The sequence below is a fragment of the Lathamus discolor genome, chromosome 5 (genome assembly GCF_037157495.1).
Source record: "Lathamus discolor isolate bLatDis1 chromosome 5, bLatDis1.hap1, whole genome shotgun sequence".
Taxonomy (NCBI): Eukaryota; Metazoa; Chordata; class Aves; order Psittaciformes; family Psittacidae; genus Lathamus; species Lathamus discolor.
This window is the reverse complement of record NC_088888.1, coordinates 11,661,283-11,680,916: the sequence shown is the minus strand read 5'-3', so window position 1 is coordinate 11,680,916 and position 19,634 is coordinate 11,661,283. Positions and strand designations below refer to the sequence as shown.

General features: G+C 52.2%; 1 protein-coding gene across 1 annotated transcript in view; it reads right to left on the bottom strand.

The window, feature by feature from the left end:
• Window positions 1–1,932: 1,932 nt before the first annotated feature.
• The window catches only part of ITPKB (inositol-trisphosphate 3-kinase B), a 69,242-nt gene continuing 51,540 nt past the window's right edge, over window positions 1,933–19,634 (bottom strand). Inside the window, exons 3-8 of the mRNA XM_065679751.1 lie at window positions 17,779–17,878; window positions 16,947–17,160; window positions 14,274–14,478; window positions 8,484–8,585; window positions 6,912–6,983; window positions 1,933–4,116 (exon numbers count right to left, since the gene is read on the bottom strand). Of these exons, the coding sequence (XP_065535823.1) occupies window positions 3,901–4,116; window positions 6,912–6,983; window positions 8,484–8,585; window positions 14,274–14,478; window positions 16,947–17,160; window positions 17,779–17,878 (909 nt within the window). The 3' untranslated portion in view covers window positions 1,933–3,900. The remainder of the gene's footprint in view (window positions 4,117–6,911; window positions 6,984–8,483; window positions 8,586–14,273; window positions 14,479–16,946; window positions 17,161–17,778; window positions 17,879–19,634) is intronic.

Sequence of the window (19,634 nt, the reverse complement as noted above, 5' to 3'; positions counted from 1 at the left end):
CCAGCACCCACGGCAGAAGGGGACGGTGGCTTGGGGGAAACCCAAAGGGCTGCTCGCAGACTCACTTGGTCGCTGGCGGCAGCGAGGGCTGTCCAGGGGGGAAAGCCTCATTGCTGGCAGCACCAGCTCCAAAAACTGCATCATTTCATCGCTCTGCACCTGACTGTAAGAAAACCCACCCTGGGACCCACCTCCCGAGCTCCCCGCACCTTCGTTTATGACCAGCAGAACTGCCAGCGGCTCAAGTAACTCATTTAAGCACTTAAGGTCCTGCTTTTGGGGTCTCACTGTTCCAGCAGTGCAACCCTCCAGCCCTTTCTTGGGGTAAGAGCTCCGGCCGGGGGGGGGGGGCAGGCAGTACCGCTGCCCTGCATCATCCATGGCAGGGACAAAGCACTTCCTGAAGGGCTTCCTGGAGACCCCCCAAGCCCCACACGAGCAGCCCACAACACACAAGCCTCAGCCCCCAGTCAGCGGCCACAGCCAAGTCCTGCACTTTCAAAGATCAGATGCCCCCCAGCCCCTCCTTATTTGGGGGGGGTTCGTTCTTGCAAGTAGCATCTAATCAGGTAATAAAGGAGAAAATCAGCTGCCGCTGCCCAGCCACAGCCTGAGCCGGCTGCCACATCCCCCTGGGTAGCGCTGGGGGGCTCCATTCCCCTGTAGAATGAATGCCTCAGCAGCACACAGCAGAAGCCTCAGCAACTTCTAAACCGGTCTTTGTGGCACTAACCGAAGTGCTGGCCTCTCTCCTCTGTATTGTCGTTAGGTTGTTAATCCCGGACGTGCCAGGGAACCCGAGGTGCAACGGGTGCAGCAAAGCTGCGTCGGGGGCAAGCAGGGCTCCAGCCATGGTGTGTGCTGTGCTGGCGGTCCCAGCTTGGCACTGCTCATAGCCGTCAGGGTCAGCAGGCACCAGCACTCAGTCACGGGGGGTTTCTGGCACCCTTCCCCTCTCCACCACCACATCGTGGTGTTTCCTCAGCTCTCAAGAGAGGTTTTCACTTTTTACCTCCTGGTTTTGCACTCCGGGGTGCACCCGGGTGAGTTTTGGAGGCTTTTGGTTTCCTGCACAGGTAGGAACAGGCACAGAGCACCCATGAGACCCCTGTGGCTCCCGAGCTGGGACTGAAACACCGGCTGCTGGTAAGGGTGTGCAGGCCTTCCTGAGGATCCACGAGAGCCCGCTAGGCACACGTCCAGCAGCCTCAGGACTGCAGTGCTATGAGCTCTCTCTTGCACCAAGAGGCTTCCAGGCTTCATGCAGAGCCCACACTGGGTTTCTCCTGCGGTTAAGTTTTAGAGGCGCCGTGGTGAGCAGCAGAGATGCTGCAGGGACCCAGGACCCTGGGCCAGGCTGCTCCTGGGGCTCTGGGCATGAGATCAGACTCTGCTATGGGGCACCCCCCTCGGCCACGTCAGCCCCAGGACAGACTCCTGCTTGTACAACCAACCAGGAGGGACCGGAGCTGCCTTCAGGCTTTACAGCCTCATTGCTTCTTCAGTGCAAAATCCAGGCTGTTCCTGGTGGCCTTTGGTCCCAAGCGCTTCCTCGAGGGCTGAGGAAGAGGAGCAGGGGAAGAGGTCGACACTCAAGATGTGTCTTGAGCATAGACAACACAGGGTGGCACTCGGAAACCGCTCAGCGGGAGCCATCTCCCGGCACTGGCAAAAGCCACACCGAACACGTTCCTGTTGTGGAGCTGCCTTTGGTGCAGGAAGGAGATGGAAAAACTCGGGCATCACCCAGTGTGGACCCCCCAGCTCTGCTCCCACCCTGCCCTGCTCCCTGCCAAACCACTTCCCGTTGATCAGGGTCCATCCTGGCGTGTGCTGGAGCCTGACTCCCCTCAGAACCATCACGGACACGGAAGCCAGCTCCTGGGCTGCTCCCGGGCTGCCACAGAGCAGACACAGACCATACAGCAGGCACATGCTTCCCATATGCCTTTATTTGCAGGTTACAGGACTTCTTTACAGGCACTGTGCATTGGTGTTGCGGCCGGTTCGGACTGTTTTCTGTATTACCCAATGACTGAGAGGGGTGCTGGGAGCAGGGAAAACCCCTCCAGCAACCCTTCCAGCCTCCAGAAAGGCATAAGACATCTGAGAGGAACAATCTGCTTCTTGGGAAGCCACGAAGCAGGGGATCTGGTTTATAAACAGGCTTACAAAATAATATACATACATAAGAGCAGCTCAAAGCTAAAGTACAGCAGTAAGTGGTACGTATCTATGCATATCTGTTCATACCCCTTTCCCCAGAGCTGGAAAAGGGATGGTTTAAAAACTAAAAACACAGTTAAAAAAAAAAAAAGAGGGATTCCATGCATTAAGTTTTAGTGTTTTGTGCAATTAAAATGGGATGAAAATAAATATAACTTAAAAAAAACCCCAACCTTTTCCATGACACTAATGGAACAGAGGCAAGTCTATAAGGCACTTCCACATGGGCTATTCTAGAAAGCCTGGCAAGGAGCTAAAACAGTGCAACCATGTACAATGGCATCAGACGAGCTGAAGATGTGTCTGGTGAGAGATGAACTGGGAAAAAACCTTAGGAGACATCAATCCTGGGGAAAGAGGCCGGGGCATGGCTGCGGGCAGTTCAACGGCCAGCTCCTCCTCGTTGCTCAGGAAGAGCTCCCAGTGAGGGTGCTGGACCACTGAACGATGGCAGAGGGGCTCTGGAGCATCGCTCCTGGGAGCAGGATGAGATGGTGGCTTTGGGGATGGAGCAGGGGATGGGTTTGTGGCTGCCAAGCTCCGGCATGCTCTTCATGTCCTCACTGTGAGGGCCTCCCCTCCCCACCATCCTCTCCATGGCTGACCTTTGGAGCCAGCCCTGCTGCAAGCAGCTGAGTTCAAATGTTCCAGGAAGTTAAAGAATAGCCTCCACCCTAAATAGGGAACTGGGTGTTTGTGAAGGAGCAGGAGCACTGGGGCTGTCCACACAGCACTGAAGAGCCAAAGAAGACTGATCAACCTGGATGGCTACTTCAGGTCTCATAGTAGTCCCTTATAAGCTATTTTTCTCTCCCCCAGCCTTGCCCAAAGTCTTTATTCACTGTGGAAGGATGGAGATCCCAGCAAATGAAGGCTGGAAGCAGCTCCAAGCAGGGAAGACGGGTCTCTAGAGAAGAGGTTGAAGTGTCAGCCACCGTTCCAGTGCAGCCAGCATGGGAGAATGGGTGGGAAGCATCTGGCTATGGTAAATACCTGTGCCTGACCACATGGCTCTGCAGCAGGAGGGAAACCCTTGCCCTCCAGTGCCACTTGATAACTGAGCAACTGCTATGGGATGCCTTGAACACAAAGAAAACCCCCATTCTGCCCTTCTAGCATCATACAAGGACTCAGCACAGCTAGTTCTCTAAGCTGAAAGGTGCTGGCAAAGATGACTAAAGGGCTCCCACCCCAGTATCCTTCGACATCTCCAGGTCTTGCTCACACACGCTGGCTGCTGGAGGGTGCTGGGCATGGCCATTGAGTTTTCTCAGGATGAAACTACCAATCCCAGCACAGGGAGAGGTTCCTTCCTCAACCAGCTCTCTTAAAAGGTCTTAAAATCAGGCTGTGCAAGAGACATAAGTGTGATAGGCAAAGCATGTGCTCGCCTAAGCATCTCCGTCCCGGGTGGCATGGCTCGTGCTCCCACTGGCTCTGCAAGGCCAAGGTTTCAAGTTCACTTTTGTTCTGGCAGGTTAGCTCTCTATTTACATGGAGAGGAGGAAAAAAAAGGAATCAAGACAACCTAAAAGACCACAACGAAAACACATTAAATAGGGAGAGTATAGCTTTCAAATGGGAAGGGCCAAGGCTGGAAAGTGTCTTGTAGTGCAGTTCAGAAGAGTCAGTCGGGGGCAGGTTGGGGGTAGTGGCAGAGTCGGACACATGGCTTTAATGCAAGTCTTCGCCCTGGGACAACTCTGTCAGGATCTGAATGAGGTTGTCCAGCCCCCAGAGGTAGCCATCCTCTCTGTTCCCTTCTACCCAGGGCACGTTGTGCTGCAGAACTTGTCCCTCCGGCAGCGGGGTGGTTTTCCCAAAGTCGATCATCCAGACTTTGGCCTGCTCCTTCTTGTCATGAATGAAGAGGAGGGAGCTCCCGATTACCTGCAGAGAGGAGAGACCAGTGAGCGATGCTCCTATTGCTCAATCTCAGCCAGCTTCAGGGCTTTCAGACACCTTATCTCAGGCTGCAAGAGATGATGCTGAGATTTTGCATGAGGAAAAAGCAAGCCCTGTGTGTTGCTGGCTGTGGCTGCATATGCAGATAGGGTATTCAGACAAGCTGATTTACTCATACAAATCTCAGCTCTTGGCAGGAGAGGATCAGAAAAACATGGGCATGAAAGAGAGAGATGTCATTTTGGAAAATGAGTCAAGGGAAGGAATGGGATGAATTGTTTCAGACTTCTATAAGGATTTTTTCCAAGGCTGGTTCTTTGTGACTGGCTTGTGCTATTCAAACTCACCAGGCCTGCAGCCATCAATCACCACAGGTATGGGGATGCTCCAGGTACAGTGTGCTGTCCCCTGCTTGAAACACCATCCAATTGCACCCACATTCCCCCTAGAACATTCTCCTGGCTTTCACAGTGCTCTGGGAATGCAAGTTACAGAGTTGCATGTAGGTGAATTTCCTTATCCATGAGTTCACTCAGCTTCATCTGCTTTGAAGAGCTCTTTTATACCCTGATCATCCTTTGGGAAAATCCTGCAAGTACTGTCTGGGCAAGCGTGGGGAAGCCCAGAGATGCATTTGGGGAGGTGAAGCACATCACCTTTTACAACATAAGCCTGAAGGCCTGTCACAGAGTGATGACACCCCACAAGCCCAATGCTCACCACCCACGAAGCAGAGATGCTCAGCCTGTGGGTACCTCCAGCTCAGCCCAGCTTCCAGACTGCCACCCATCAGCAGCTCTGCTGTGGCTACCCAAGGCTTGGGAACACACATCGGTGTCAGGCCATCCACCATTGTGCTCTTCTGCTGAATCTGCTCCTCCGGTCAGGTTTTAGCTGGCAATACTACAGAAAAGCACCAATGGGTGCACTTCAGAGCTGGCCCACGTGAAGATTGCTTCCCAAATTATGTCTGACGTGCATGAACTGGTGGATGACGAACTCACTTGCCCTTGTATCAGTAGCAGCTAGACAGGACACAGCATGCTGAGAGCCAGGATTGCCCCACACAATGTGCAGATACATGGAGGAGCACAGCTCTAGGGGCATCCAGCTGGTGTCAGCCCTCTGAAACAGCAGCACTAAATGTTACTGGGGACTCCCACGTCCGTGCTGTCAGCAGGGTTTAGTCTGAAGTTTGCTTTTAGACAAGGATCTCAGATGGGAAGCGTGTACTGTTTGCAAAGGCTATTATGAATTTACATTTTTGAGGAGACTTCCTCCTCCAGCGCATTGGGAAAACATCCAAGGGCCAGAGATATGTGTTATTTCTCAGAAATTATTAGCTTGAGCTCTTCTTCTATGCTCTTATAGCCCACTCTTGGCTGGGACAGAGCATTTTACCTTTAAGGAAAAGCCTGTCCTGGGTCTCCAAGTTCTCCTGCAGCTCCTTGCAGGAGCCCTGCCCAGCGAGGGCCCTGTGGAGGGACACACAGAGCTTGGCAGACCTTCTGCTGTGCTTCATCTCAAGAAAGTGGGACAGAAAGTCAAAGCTGCTGCTTTTTAATTTTGAAGGAGTGGAAACTCTTTTCAAAGCCTCCTTGAAAGGCTGTTTTGTTTCTGTGTTTCCAAATGAAACCCTGGCGCTTAGTTTCAGGGAGCATTTTGTTTCCTGTGTTGAACTGACCTGAAACCCTGGGGTTTGACATCTCCCTTCCATGTGTGGCTGTGCCCAAGGTGGCTCCTGGTGAGGGGCAGTGGGCTCTTGGAGCTGTGGCTCCTGCTCTCTGAGTCGAGGGTTCCTATGAGGCTCTTTTGCCCTTAGACAACACATGCCAAGGACATGCGCTCTCACGTTTTGTTAAGCAGATGCAATAGCAAATACTCGTTGCCAATGCTGAAGCAATAACATGGTATAATTAGATTATGGAGTAGTCCAATTTCATTGAAACTGCCAAAAAATGTAGTGCTTCCTTTTTGTATTCCCACCAGAGATGAATTTTCACTGCAGAAAATGTTGATTTCATGCACATTCATTTCTGGAGGAAGTTCTTTTCAGGGGAATCATGTAGGGACAGGACAAAGGGGAATGGCTTTAAACTGACAGAGGGGAGATTTACATTAGGTACTAGGAAGAAATTCTTCCCTGTGAGGGTGCTGAGACGCTGGCACAGGGTGCCCAGAGAAGCTGTGGCTGCCCCATCCCTGGCAGTGTTCAAGGCCAGGCTGGACAGGGCTTGGAGCAACCTGGTCTAGTGGAAGGCGTCCCTGCCTGTGGCAGGGGGTTGGAGCTTTAAGGTCCCTTCCAACTCAAACCATTCTGTGACTCTATAATTCTACGAATAGTCCTTACTGTGGTGCCCCAGCCAGCTCAGCAAAGGCAGTCCTAGAAGATCTGAAGTATTGAAGCCTTGTTTGATCACATGGAGCAGCCACACGACACCTGATGCACATTCAGACAGGCATTCCTCTCCAGAAACCCCCTATACTTCCACACTAAGGAGTTTCACCAGTCATACAAGCCCATAAGCAGCCAGAATTCTTCCTAAACCACTTTGAATTTGTACGAACACTAGCTTTCAGCAGATGTGAGCCCATGTCAAAGACATGAATATCTCTCAATCATTGCTGATGAAGAATTACATAAACAGGGGTATGAAAATATGGGTATAAGGATAAATTCAAAATTGTAGAAATTTACAGCCTCTGACTTCTCTCCTTGGACAACCTGAGATTAAACCATTTGCATCTTGAAGCAGATCTATCCAAACATGAATCTTTACCTCATGGCACTTGAAGAACGGGGATGTCTCCAGCGTAGCACGGATGCCCTTCAACCGGTTAAGGTAACTGTTCTGGAATTGAAAAGACACAAACAAAACCCCCAAGCTGTCAGTGCTGCAGGAAGCCTATATAAAAACTGCTGCAAGGGGCATGCAGGAACATCACCCCTCCCAGCACCCTCTCCAGGATACCAAGTTTGCATGGATTGATGCTGGTGGTGTCCCTCAGCCGTCCTGTGCTCAGCATCCTCCCACAGACCTGTCCTCTGGGAGTGTGTCCCCTCCTTTTTGGGATCCACTCATCCCTTTGGCCTCTACATCATCCAAGTAAGTTGCTTCCAAAACTTAGTGAGAGCATTTGCTTGTGCTGAACCAGTCCCTTCTGCAGACTTTTCCTGCTGCATCCATGGTGCTCCCGAGGAGGAAACAGCTAATTCAGCAGCAGGCACAGCCAGGCTGCTTTTTAATCCCACCTGCACTCTTTTTAACAGGTCAACTCTTCACCTCAGTTGTCATTTTATTACTCAGTCAGTCAAGCATCATGAGATGCTTCTGTAACTCCTTATCAGCACTTCTGCAAAGCTGATACCATAGGTGGAAGTGCTTTCATACTGGTCAGCACACAGGTCAAGACCCAAGTGCCTGTTGAAGCATCCCTGCAAATTGCTGCAAAGGTGGCCTCTTTGATAATATCATGTTGAGGTTTAGACAGAAGGACTAAGTGCAGGAGCACACAGAACAGATATCTGGGCACTGTAATACACCTGCATTTTCACACTTTGCATGGGGACATGCGTGGGGAGATGTATTGCCACGGTTTCGCCAAGGAGCCCCGTCTAGGGCCAGGGTATGGCGGTGTGAGTGTGCTCCAAACTTTCTGGGGATAAAATGCAGCCAGGCAACTTCATTTGCAAATGCAGGAACAATCCCTGGGTATCTACTGGTGAAGTGAATGTGCTTGGTTTAAAGGAGGCAGCCCCAAGGGCCGCTCCAGCTGAAGCCTTGTGTTTGTAGGCTTTACATAGTACAGCTTAAAATGGAAGTGCTTTGTCAAATAGGATATTTGACACAGTCAGTGTAAATTGTTTACTGCTCCTGGCAACATAGAGAAACTTGGGAAATGCCGACTGCAGCTCAGCCATGGGGAGAGCACATAGCACGGGGAGGGAGATGCTTTGGCCACCCTTCCTGTGAGACCAAGGGCAGGGCAGCCTGCTTGGCCAGGGTGGGAGCCCCTGCCATCACATGCTGGTGTACAAAACAAGCTCAGAGGCTGCTGACAGCCCCACGGAGGAGGGAGCAGAGCACGGCTGTGCCTCCCAGCGGGTTCTGGAACCAACCCTTGAGCATCCTCAGCACACTCGGACACGGATGAAGCAGTGCTGCTGCAGCTAACGTGCCCCCTCCCAGCCCTCCGCTGCTCTCCCCTCAACCCCGTTCCAGGATGGGGTTTCTCTGTGCCATTTTTCATGCATTTTCCATGCAGCCGCCTATGGCAAGGAGCTGACGAGCTGAGGGCAGCCTCTGCAGGAGGAGCTCTCTCCAGGCAGCCCCCCAGCATCACCCACTCACCAAAACGTTGCGGTTTCCTCTGGTGAACTCCCTGAAGGCCTCTGTGACTTGTTCCTTTGTCCGTGTCTTCTTGAAGTCCCGGTTCACAGTGCCATCCTCTTTCTTGAAAAGAAGGGAGAGCAGTGAGCAGGGTGGGGAGGGAGGGAGCTGGGACAGGACTGGTGTTTCAGCAGCCATGCATGTCTCTGAGTAGGATGCAACCAGCCTTTTTGGCACCTGAAGGATCTGTCTATGCTATGTCTATGAGCGGAAGCAGCAGTTCTATGCCCTAGCACATCCCAAATCATCCTACAGCTCCGCTGCATTGCCCCTTAATGCAAATGGCAAGTCTCCACCATCACACATTTGCTGAGGTCACTGGCCGTGTGGACAAACTACCTCTCACAGATCTGGTGCTTGCTGCCAGCAGGCTGGAGATCACTCATTTCTGGCCACACTGTGTGCAAACGGCTTCCCGTCACTGCTGTGGCTGAGCACAGGCACCAGCACCAGCCTCAGGCTGCACCCCTGCTTGGGGAGGAAAGCAGAGCACAACCACAGGAGGACAAAACTGAGTGTGGACAGAGACATCCCAGGAGCTGGCACAAAAACCCTTCCATGCTAAGTCCTCCATAGACCACTGCAGCAAGATGGAGACAAGGAGCAAGCCCCACAGCTGTCTTGCCTTTGATAGTCCATGGATAGCAACCCTCAAAGGCAGGAGCATGGCACCAAGATGCAGTAAGCAGCCTTGTGCTCTCCTCCTTTTCCCCGCAGGCACATCCATGCTCCTGGCTGAACCTCTGGGCAGCCTCTAGGTTGCTCCCCATTTCCACAGGCCTGCTGATTTTTAGATCATCACGTTTCATTGTCTGGAGCAGCCATGGGTCAGGCAGGCAGAGCTCGCTTCCTGGATACAGGGGCTATTTTAAACCACACGTGCTCGAGCTCACAGCTCTGCTTGCAGAGCTCCATCCCACTGCTCCAGACAGCTCGTTTGCACACAATAGAGCAAAGGGACAGAGGCCAAAAAGACATCCTGTGGGCTGGGGAAGATGAAGTAAGGATGAAGAAGCAGAGCAGTGGCTGGGGAAGGAAGAGAGCACAATGAAATCACCTGTCCCAAAGATCTTTGGGCCCTAGCTGGACTTTGAGACCCATCCAGGGAAGTGCCTCTAGATGGGCCACACGCATGGGGCCATGTGCATCCCTCTGGACAGAGGGCTGGCCATGGCAGCCAGTCCAGCTTGGGGGAAGTCCAAGTGCCCAGGCTGCGGAGACCTGGCAAGGCAAGCCTGGTACCAAACCCATACCTGAGGTACAGTTTGGGATGAACAAAACACCACACTTCCAACTTCCAGCTTGCATTTTGTGCAAAGGCAATAATGAAAGCTGCGTGTGAAAGGCCTCTGTCTACAGGAAAAACTTTGTTTGCACATGGTGCAACCAACATCAAACCACCCTGGACTCAGGCTGACCACTGTGTGCTGCCACAGGGCTTAAAAGCAAGGCTAGTGGCTGGCAGAGCACAGATCAGCAGGGGCCAGGGACAACCTTCTTGCAGGACCTCCCCGCCATAGCAGCCATCCTGCTCATGGACCAAACAGAGCCAAGCTCTCTGCTTTTGGTTGTGTCTTGTGAGGCAGCAGGCTGCAGCAGAGCAGGCAGAAGGCCTGGCCGAGGATGCTCTGGTGGCACATGCATGATGTACAGGGGAAGGGTGCTAAGCTGCTGTACGTCTGCTACGTGAGCCCTGACGTGGCAGTTCAGAACTCAACCCACCCTCTCCCGGGGGATGATAGATATCACTTTGGAGAAATGCCACAGCACTAATTTCACATGTAAAGAGCACAACTTTCCACAAAGCATCCAAGAAAGGAGATGGACTTCTAAACACTCCTAAAAATAAATGAAAACCACAGATGGCCTTTCAGATAAGGCAATCTAGGCTTCAGGAAAGCCAAACAGCCTATCTGCAGTGCTGCTCCCATCATCACCCGCCTCCCGCGGTTTCCTTGCCCAGCCAGACGTTGCTGCTGTGCGGCTGACAACTGCCACAACATTTACAGGTGTCCGAGCCCCGAGGGGGCTGGCTTCCACACAGCACAAATGTGAGGGGGGCTGATAAGGGCTATCGCAACCTCCGCCCCACCAGCGATTCCAGTTTGCACTGGCGTCACTGGGGCAGGGTTCGGGTCAGCCAGCTCTCCCTCTGTGTCCGGCCTCAGATGGGGCTCGTGAACTGCCCACATTTGGAAAGCCAGGTGAGGGCTTTTTCAGGGCTGGTTCTGTGACCCTGCAACAGTCCCAGCCCCAGGAAATGCTGTCCCACCATGGCTTTGCTGCAGGCAATGGTGAATGACTCTCAGACAAGAGACTCTGATTAGAAGTGGTACTTATCATAGAATCCCAGACTGGTTTGGGTTGGAAGGGACCTTAAAGCTCATCCAGTTCCAACCCTATGCCGCAGCAAGAACACCTTCCACTAGACCAGGTTGCTCCAAGCCCTGTCCAACCTGGCTTTGAACACTGCCAGGGATGGGGCAGCCACAGCTTCTCTGAGCACCATGTGCCAGCGCCTCAGCACCCTCACACGGAAGAATTTCTTCCTAATACCTAACCCAACCCTCCCCTCTGACAGTTTAAACCCATTCCCCCTTGTCCTGTGCCCTTGGAAAAAGTCCCTGTCCAGACTTCTTGTCAGCCATAGGCACTGGGAGCTGCTCTAAGGTCTCCCGGAGGCTTCTTTTCTCCAGGCTGAACAAGCCCAGCTCTCTCAGCCCGTCTCTATATAGCAGAGGTGCTCCAGCCCTCTGAGCATCTTTGAGGCCTTCTCTGGACTCACTGGAGCAGATCCAAGTACCCCAGAGCTGAACACACTACTCCAAAACTAAACACACTACTTCTTGCAATGAGCTGCATGAAGCTTCAACTGGGTCACCGGTTGTATTACGTTTAGTGTGGCAATTTCATTAACAGCTATGGCTTCTGACAGTTTCAAGCTACTCCACAAAGTTAGATGAGTGCCATTAACTCCTATTGCATAGGAAAATTTCCATTTTAAACAGGAAGAACCGGATCCTCAAGGCCACATTGGAAAGCAAGAGGTCAGCCAGTAAAAAGTCCCAACCCTGAGCTGCCTGTTGACCTCACCTGCTAATGCTGTCCCAAAGGTTACCCCTGCTCCTTCCCCTGTGCCCTCTTCCAGCCCATGCATCCATGACCAAATCCTGCCCATCCCTTGCACAACGAGGTGCTCTCCTGTATCAGGCTCCAGCCATGAGCGAGGGATCAGGCAGATTCACCCCTGCTCTTCCCATGGAAGCATCCGCAGCAGAAAAGAAAACATGGGGGACTTGTCATTAAGTAATATTTTCCTGAAATTTCCTCCAAGGACTCAGCGGCAACTCAGGGAATTGAAGGAGTGTTCCTTAACGTGGAGACTTGACCCCAGAAATAGGGCAAATACAAAGATATGGCACAGCATGACCAGCCCTGCTGGAAAAAAAAGCCAGCTGAAAATCAGCATGAACTCTTAACGCTTTAGCTAAGGGGGAAATAACCCAGAAGTGAGGGATTTAAGGAGAATTACAGTAATTAGAGCCTTGATCAAATTAGTCAGCCCCTAGCACAGCAGCAGGATTACTCCTGGAGGCCAGCACTTCCCAACATTGTTCAATTAAAGGGCTGCCCCACTGCTCACACCATGCAGCAACTCACTTGTGGTCATCCAAAACAGAGGAGCAACTCTCACTGCTTCTTTATAGCTTTTATTTCCCTCCACTGGGCTTTCTGGCCCGCATGGGAATACGATTTTGGGTTTGGCTTTCTTTTACACTTTTCATTTCAAGTGGTTCACATATGACCTGCTTTGCTCTAAAGGCCTTTAAATGTCCTCACATCACAGGCTGAGAAGCACTGCTGGAGGCTAAGGGTGTATCATGTTGAACTATAAATAGACAGATATTCCCTTATAACAAGGAGAAGAAACAGTACATGGGAGCTTTGGTCCCGCTGGCCCAATTCTTATTTATATAGCCTCAGTTTTCTAATAAGCACCAGTAAAATAACAGCATTAGGAATGCAAAACAGCAGGAGTGGGAACTAGGCAATGGGTTGTCCTGAGCCAGAGCAGCTCACAGCGTGCTTGCAGGCATCCATAGCAGAAAAGGGTCCTTGGGAAAGCTAGGGAGATAGGGAATTGCTGCATGAGCAGGCAAGTGCCCTGATGCAATGTAGGCACTGCGGAAAGCTGCTGTGGGGCACCATGGCCAGCAGCCTCCCAGACAGAGCTGTGGGACAGGCAGGGGTACCTTGTGTTGCTGACACTTGAAGGGGTTCAGGCCAAGGTCTGCTCCTTGGGTTTCTGAAGGTGGCTGAGTGAGGGATAAATGCACTGTCCTTTGCTGGCCATGAAACACTGAATGAAGAAGTGTGTGCAACATGCTCTGCTGGGCCTTCCACAGCCCAGGGACTTTGTCCCACACAGCAGGGCAGATGAGTCCCTTCCTACCAGTGGTTTGGTATGTGGGTAATCAGAAGTAGTGGCTCTGAGTGACCCACTCCTGCTCATCGCCTTTTAAACCTATGGTCTAACATGTATTTGACCAGTGAGGTGAAGGGAAACACCACCAGGAAAGTCTATAAATCTGCTGTATAGGCTTTTTCAGACAATGGCTTCCTTTGGTTTAATTCTATCATTGTTACACCGCTACCTCCAGTCAGGAGAGGTGCAGGAGTTTAAGGCTGCAGCTGCAGAGATTCAGATAGATGTTCTGGGAGAATTCTGCCCAGCTCAGGAAAAAAACAACCTGTCATCAAGAGAAAGAAACTTCTTCAATGCAGATGCATGTAGAAATCAAGCCATCATTTCTGCCAGGAGCAAGTGGCTGCCTTGAGCTACCGCTGGGCCCCCGGAAGTGCCCCAGCCTGACTTGCTGCAGACACAGTTTGACTGAGCTCCCCTCAGCTGCCAAGCCAACACCATGCCCAGGCATGTGATGAAACCCTTAGCTCAAGCATGGTACTACCTCTAACTCACATTGGCTGGCTATCAAAAGTCATTAAGCCATTGTTAGTGTTCACACAAGTCTTCCTGCCCTAACGCAACTGCTTTGAGGTTACAGACCTAATTCTGTTCAAGTGCCATCCCAGACGTCTCTCTGGAATAAAGCCTGCTTGCCAGGAGAAAAACTCCTGGGCTGGCTCATCTAATGGGGACACAAAAGCAGCCCAGCAGGTGTCTCCAGCAACATGAGCTCTGAGCAAGCGCAGTCAGAAGGTTACACATATGTGGCAGAAAGTGCTGCTACTTGTGTTCACCCCACTTCACTGGGCTCAGTTGCTGAAGTTTTCCAGGCAGGGATGTAAATACATCCTCCTCATCAACTGTGGATAAACACACAGCTCCGGCTACAGATCAGCATACATTCAAGCTGGGATTTAGATTGATGCCTCAGTCTAGCAGCACAGCAGTATCAAAATCAAACAACTAATTTGAGCCTTCAAGTTGGAAGATGGCACTTTGCATTTCACAGTCAAGGAAATCAACCAAGCAGCTGGTTTAATGAGATTATGGCTAAAACTGTCCTCTTGCATTGGTGCCCTGAGGTCAGCTGCACTCCCAGAAGAGCAGCTCTGCCCCAGGCCAGGTGCATGATGAGGGCGGTTTGGCTTGCAGGGACCAGGGATGTCCTGATGTGACATGGTCTTGCCACCAGCCTGCTGGGCGTGTGCCTCCGTGAGTGAGTTTGGTTACCAAATGCTCCCAGCAGCTGTTCCCCCTGCTCTGCACACCCGGAGCAGCCTCACCTTTATCCCCTCAATCCTGAAGCCCAGTGTGGCAGTCGAGCTGATAGTCTCCCTCCACTGCATGTAGCGGGGCTTGGTTACTGCCCGCAGCACATTCTCCTCCTCAGTTGGGGCATCAGGGTCCACCTCAATCATCTTCTGGTACATGTCCTTCCTCAGGCTCGGCTTCTTCCGGGCCTTTATCAGCTCCTCCTCCAAGTATGTCCTGCAAGGAAGGAAGGGAAACATTAGAAGGCCCTAGGACCACCAGAGAAGGTGCCACATGCCCATAAACAGCCCTTGCCCCAGAAATCAGGTCAAGACAGAAGAACCAATGTCTGTGGAATAAGGCAACACAAACAATAACAGAACAAACCCCACTGCAGGTAAGTGGATCCTGATTTAAATAGCACTCCATCATCAACACCTGCTTATCTTCTCAATTCATCAAGGAACCGCAACCAGTTTGGCAGTAACAAGGGAGGTTACTTCTCACAGGTGCCCATGGTGTTATTGCCACCCCTTGTTCCTGAGGGGACCTTGTCCCCTAGTGCTCAGCAGACCTGAGCAGTCACTTAATGGTTCTCACAAACTAAACATGGATTTCAAGATATGTCCACAAAAGTGCCCACACGCTCTAGGTCCCATCTGAGTTGAAGGCAACAGGGAAGTTACCATCACTCCTGGGACTAGGGTGTGGGGAAAGGAAGATGCAGAGGAGTGTGCCAAGACCTTGGCTTTATGCGTCCTTCAGAGGAGCACCACTCTGAGCCAGGGAACGCTAATGGAGAACTTCTGCACTCAGGCATGCAGAAAAACATCATCTACAAAATAATGCCTCCTGCAGCAGTAATAAACCACTATGTAACTCCTCTTGTGGCTCCCAAACCCGCCCCAGCTCAGCCTGGCAGGTGCCCAGGCTCTCTCCAAACAACTCATCAAGCTGGGGAAGATGTCCCAGCAAAATGACACAGGAATGACCCCCCCCATCTGTCACCTCCAAACTGCTCTGTACCTCCCCCCCACCATGCCCAGCTCTGCAGAAGGGCTATGCCCTCTCCCCATGTCTCTTGTGCCAAAACCCCTGCACTGAGAATGAGGTTCGCCTTCAGAACCAAGCAAAATGCATGGGGAGGACGCTAGGCAGACTCCGTGGGATGGGGCTCCTGTGTTTCCCACATGCTAAGCAAGGTGAACTGGTGTCTTTTCTCAGGGCAGGGATATGACATCCACAGGGCATCAGACCATATGAAAAACACTGCAGACGGACATGATGAAAGGCTTCAGCAGGGATCACCAAAGCCATGATTTCTGGGCAGGCAGAATAAAAGAGCAGAATAAAGCAGCGGTGTGCTCACAAGTGCTGCTCATGCTGCTCAGAAAGCTAGATTGGCTCTTAATGAGAATGACAGATTGTCTGTGGTTTGGTCCCCCTGCATTGCTCCAGGCTTGAACCATCACCGGGGCTTAAGACAAAGTTTTGCTTAGGGGTGACTGGAGGAGGCTGTTACATTCCAAAGCCAGGCTGGCAGGAAAAACCCAAACCTGTATCTCCCTGGCACATAGCTGCTGGCTCAGAGGAGAGGTTTAACAGACTTGAGGTTTAGTTTATCTGCCCAGCTGTGGGGATGCCCCTCTCCCCAGCATTAGCCCAATCCACCCTGCCTCAACAGCTCCTTCCACAACACCATCTTACTGAATGACGATGATGATGGTGCCCAGCACATATGCCCCCTTGCCTGCTCTGCCTGTCTTAGCTCCAAAAACCCAAGTGCCCAAATCACCCAACCTGTGATATGTGTGCAGGAGGCTTTCCTCCTCCCAGAGACAGCCACAGGAGCACCTGGGCAGCATGTAAAGCAGGTCTTCTGGTGGCTGTCATCTCTGGGTCCAGAGTGGATCCCGTCTCCTTCCCATATCAGCATGGTACATGCCCGCCAGGCACACGTGGCTATGCTGGGGCCCCCTGCCCTTCTCTCCACCCCTCCGGTGGAAAGTATTCCTCGCCTCTTCCCTGCTGACAGCCCGACACGCCAGTTCGAGTTTCACATCAGGAATTCAGGAGGGGAAAAATAAAGATTCCTCTCTCCCACAGAAACCATCAGCTTTTCCAGCAGCACAAGCATCTCCACCGCGTCCAGGCTGCGCCTTGGCCAGCGAGGGGGGTCTCAACCCGCCCTGCCGCCAGCCTGCAGCAGACCCAGGGCTGAGCGGTGGCCCAAGGCTGCTCCAAAGCTGGCAGCCGCTGGGGCTCACCAGCCCTGCTCACATTTGCTCTGGGACACCCTAGTCAGCTCAAAACCTGCTGCTGGCCAAATGGCTGCAGCTTGGGATCGGTAGATGGCTCTCAGGGAGGACACGGGTAATGTTGCTCATCTGTTAGGAAACGTTTCAAGAACTTTGCGTGAAAGGCTCTAAACTACTTAGCACACACATTTTATCCCTCAAGTGTGCATGGGAGCAAAGGGTGAGCAGAGGGAAAGTGCCTCGCTTACCGAAGCTGTGCTATTCAAATGTCTTTATTTCACCCCTCTGGCACCAGGGGCAGGATTTTCCACACCTTTTGTTCCCTGCCCCTTGGCTGTGTCCTCATGTGATAGACAGGCAGGTTGCAGGTTGTGTTTCAGCGAGTTTTACCCAGGACATGCATTTGCTTCGAGTATCTCATCAAACAGCATCCCCAAAGCCACTCACCTGACCCCCATTTTGCAGTCCATGACACAGGGGGAGTCGAATTCAGCCAGCAGATCTTCCATCTGGTTGTATCGCTCCCCATCTTTCACCACGTCGCCATGGTAGGCAGGAACATAGGGCTTCAGGACATCATTCATCAGGCGGTCGAGGCAGCGCTGCTCAGATTCACAGTGCTTTTTCAGTATCCTGCCATTGGCCGCTGCCTTGAAACTACCTGAGGGTGACAAGGGACAGTGTACACTTGCATTGGATGGTGGATGATGCTGTGCCTTCCCAAAACAAGAAAGGCACCCCAACACCCTGGAAGCATGTCCATTGACACCTGCACCAGAAAGAGTCCCCGCAGGCTGGGACTTTCAAGCTCAGGCTGCCAGTGTCAGAGGTTTATAATCAGCAACATCACACCTTAAACAGGGCAGAGACCTGCCCTGCAGCACCCAACACATCTGCCTCACATCCTGTGTGTGCTTTGTGGTAGGTTCACACCTCTGTCTCTAAGCTCATGCATGGGGCATCTTTGTGCTGGGCAGCATTACCCACTTTGCTGTGGATCAGCAAGAGCTTGGGTCTCACTCAAAGGACCCAGCTTTCTGCTGCTTGAGAAAACAGCGTCAGTAATACCTTCTGGCCATGGGAGCCTGAAAGCACAGAGCACTGCACCTTCACGTCACCCTCCTTAACATTAGGTAAGTCACTCTCCTGGGATAGAGATGTGGGAGCTGAAATCTGGTACCTTCACGCAGCAGTCAGAAGCAATTCTGGCCCACAAAGCCCATTAACCTGAGATAATGAAGAGTCTTTCCCCAGCTCTGCCCCTCCCCATGCTCCGTACCTGCGTGTCCCGCTAGCTGGATCCAAGGATACTTCTTCTTGAAAGACATCACAAATGGGGACCAGTGCACCATATTCTTGATCTTCCTCCATGACTTGCTCTAAGGGGAAAAAAAAATCATGAAGGTGAATGCAATGTTTTAAGCTTTTACCGTCTGTAAAGTCACTTCAGGCAGCACACAGCTGTTTTGGACATGGGAAGAGGCACCAGATCCAGCGCAGGATGGAAGCAAACAGAGAAGCTGCTCTTTTCCCATTGCCCTGTGCCAAGCCGGAGCCTCTATATTCAAAAATCACAAGTAACTTCACTGAAGTGGATGGTGTTACAGTCTTATTCCAGTTGGCTGCAGCTGCAGAGGACCCAGCCATCCACACTGCTTTGTCTCCACTCCCCGCATCCCTCTGGAGAAGCAGCAGGGACATTAACCCATCCTTGGGTATCTCAATTACATCGCCGCAGACGGAGCAGGGAAGGGAGCCCAGGATTTCTCCCCGGCCACATAACTCACCTCCAGCTTGTGTAGGGAGCAGGAGATGCTCACACAAGCTGGCAGAGGCTCACTGCCTGGCTTTTGTTCCCCACTGAATGTCAGCTGCTTTGTCCATTAAGCTGACAACCCACGTGCCACTGACCCGCCTGCTCCGGCCCATCCATAACTACATTTTAGAGAACAATTCCCTTCTGACGTATCGTGTTTCTCGCCAGATAGACTGCACAAAACTATTTACATGAGTGTAACAAGGGCTGCATCAGACATACGAAAGCCTCCTTCGAAGGCTCCTTCCTGTGAGAGTTTTTCCCTGGATTGTTCTAGGGAACATGCCACCAGTAAAGGCAGGGGGATGACCTCTTATCTCAGCCCCAGAAGGCGACAGCACAAACAAATCCGGCAAACAATATGCAATGGTGACAATGGAAAAATGCCTCCTTGCAGGAGCTGGGACAAACAGATGGTGTAAGTCCTGGCTGCTCTGAGCTACTGGGTTCAGCTGGAAGCCCGCAGATAAAATTATCCTCATTTGCTCCGCTCTGAAGGCATGGGAGGGAGCCTTCCAGAAAGCCCAAGTAATCTCTTCCTCGTGTTTGGAGAACCAGCCCCTGTTCCAGTAACGCCTTGCAGACAGGCAGGGAAGAGCCAGCGGCCCCGACTTGCAGTTTGGATGCTTGTCGGGGGTGAACTCACAGCACAGGAATCCGTGCTGGGAACTGCTGACATGTTTAAATGGCGAGGAAGAAGCCAGACAAAGATGTTAGTGTTCAAAGTGTGGAAATAACATCGGGTTACCCCTGCACCATGCAGCAGCCCCGCTGGGGAGAGGGGACACATCGCATGGAGAGGCAGGGGCTGTCTGCACGGTGAGGAGCAGGGGCAGGAGAGGGGAAGAAGAAAGGTCCTTCCCCACCTCCCAGCTCGGGAGGAGCAGGGTGGCCCTTCCCTGGACGGCTGCCCGTGGCCCGGAGCGTCCCGGCGTGCCCTGGCACTGGGACAGCAGTGCAGGAATTTGGCAAGCAGCTGCCCAAGCGCGGGGTGACACCGGGCATCCCCTGCGCCCAGGCTCCTCCATGCCACGGGTTTGCTCTGCCGCCCAGCTTGCTTGCTTTGGCAGGGGGGCCGGGCAGTTCCCTACCTGACATGAGGATGAATGTTTTTATTTCCAAACAGAGTGCCAGAACTTGTGTGCTTTAGCTGTTCTTTGTTCTCCCTTTGGCAGAGAGTGGGAGGGAAGTGGGGGGGGTGTCCCCTCCTTTTGTTTTTAAAATAGTAACATCAAGTCCTGGCTGATGTCATGAAAAAAGGAAGGGGGAAGAAAAAGTCTCAGAGGGAGCTTGGCCTCCAGATGAGCGTGACCCACCTC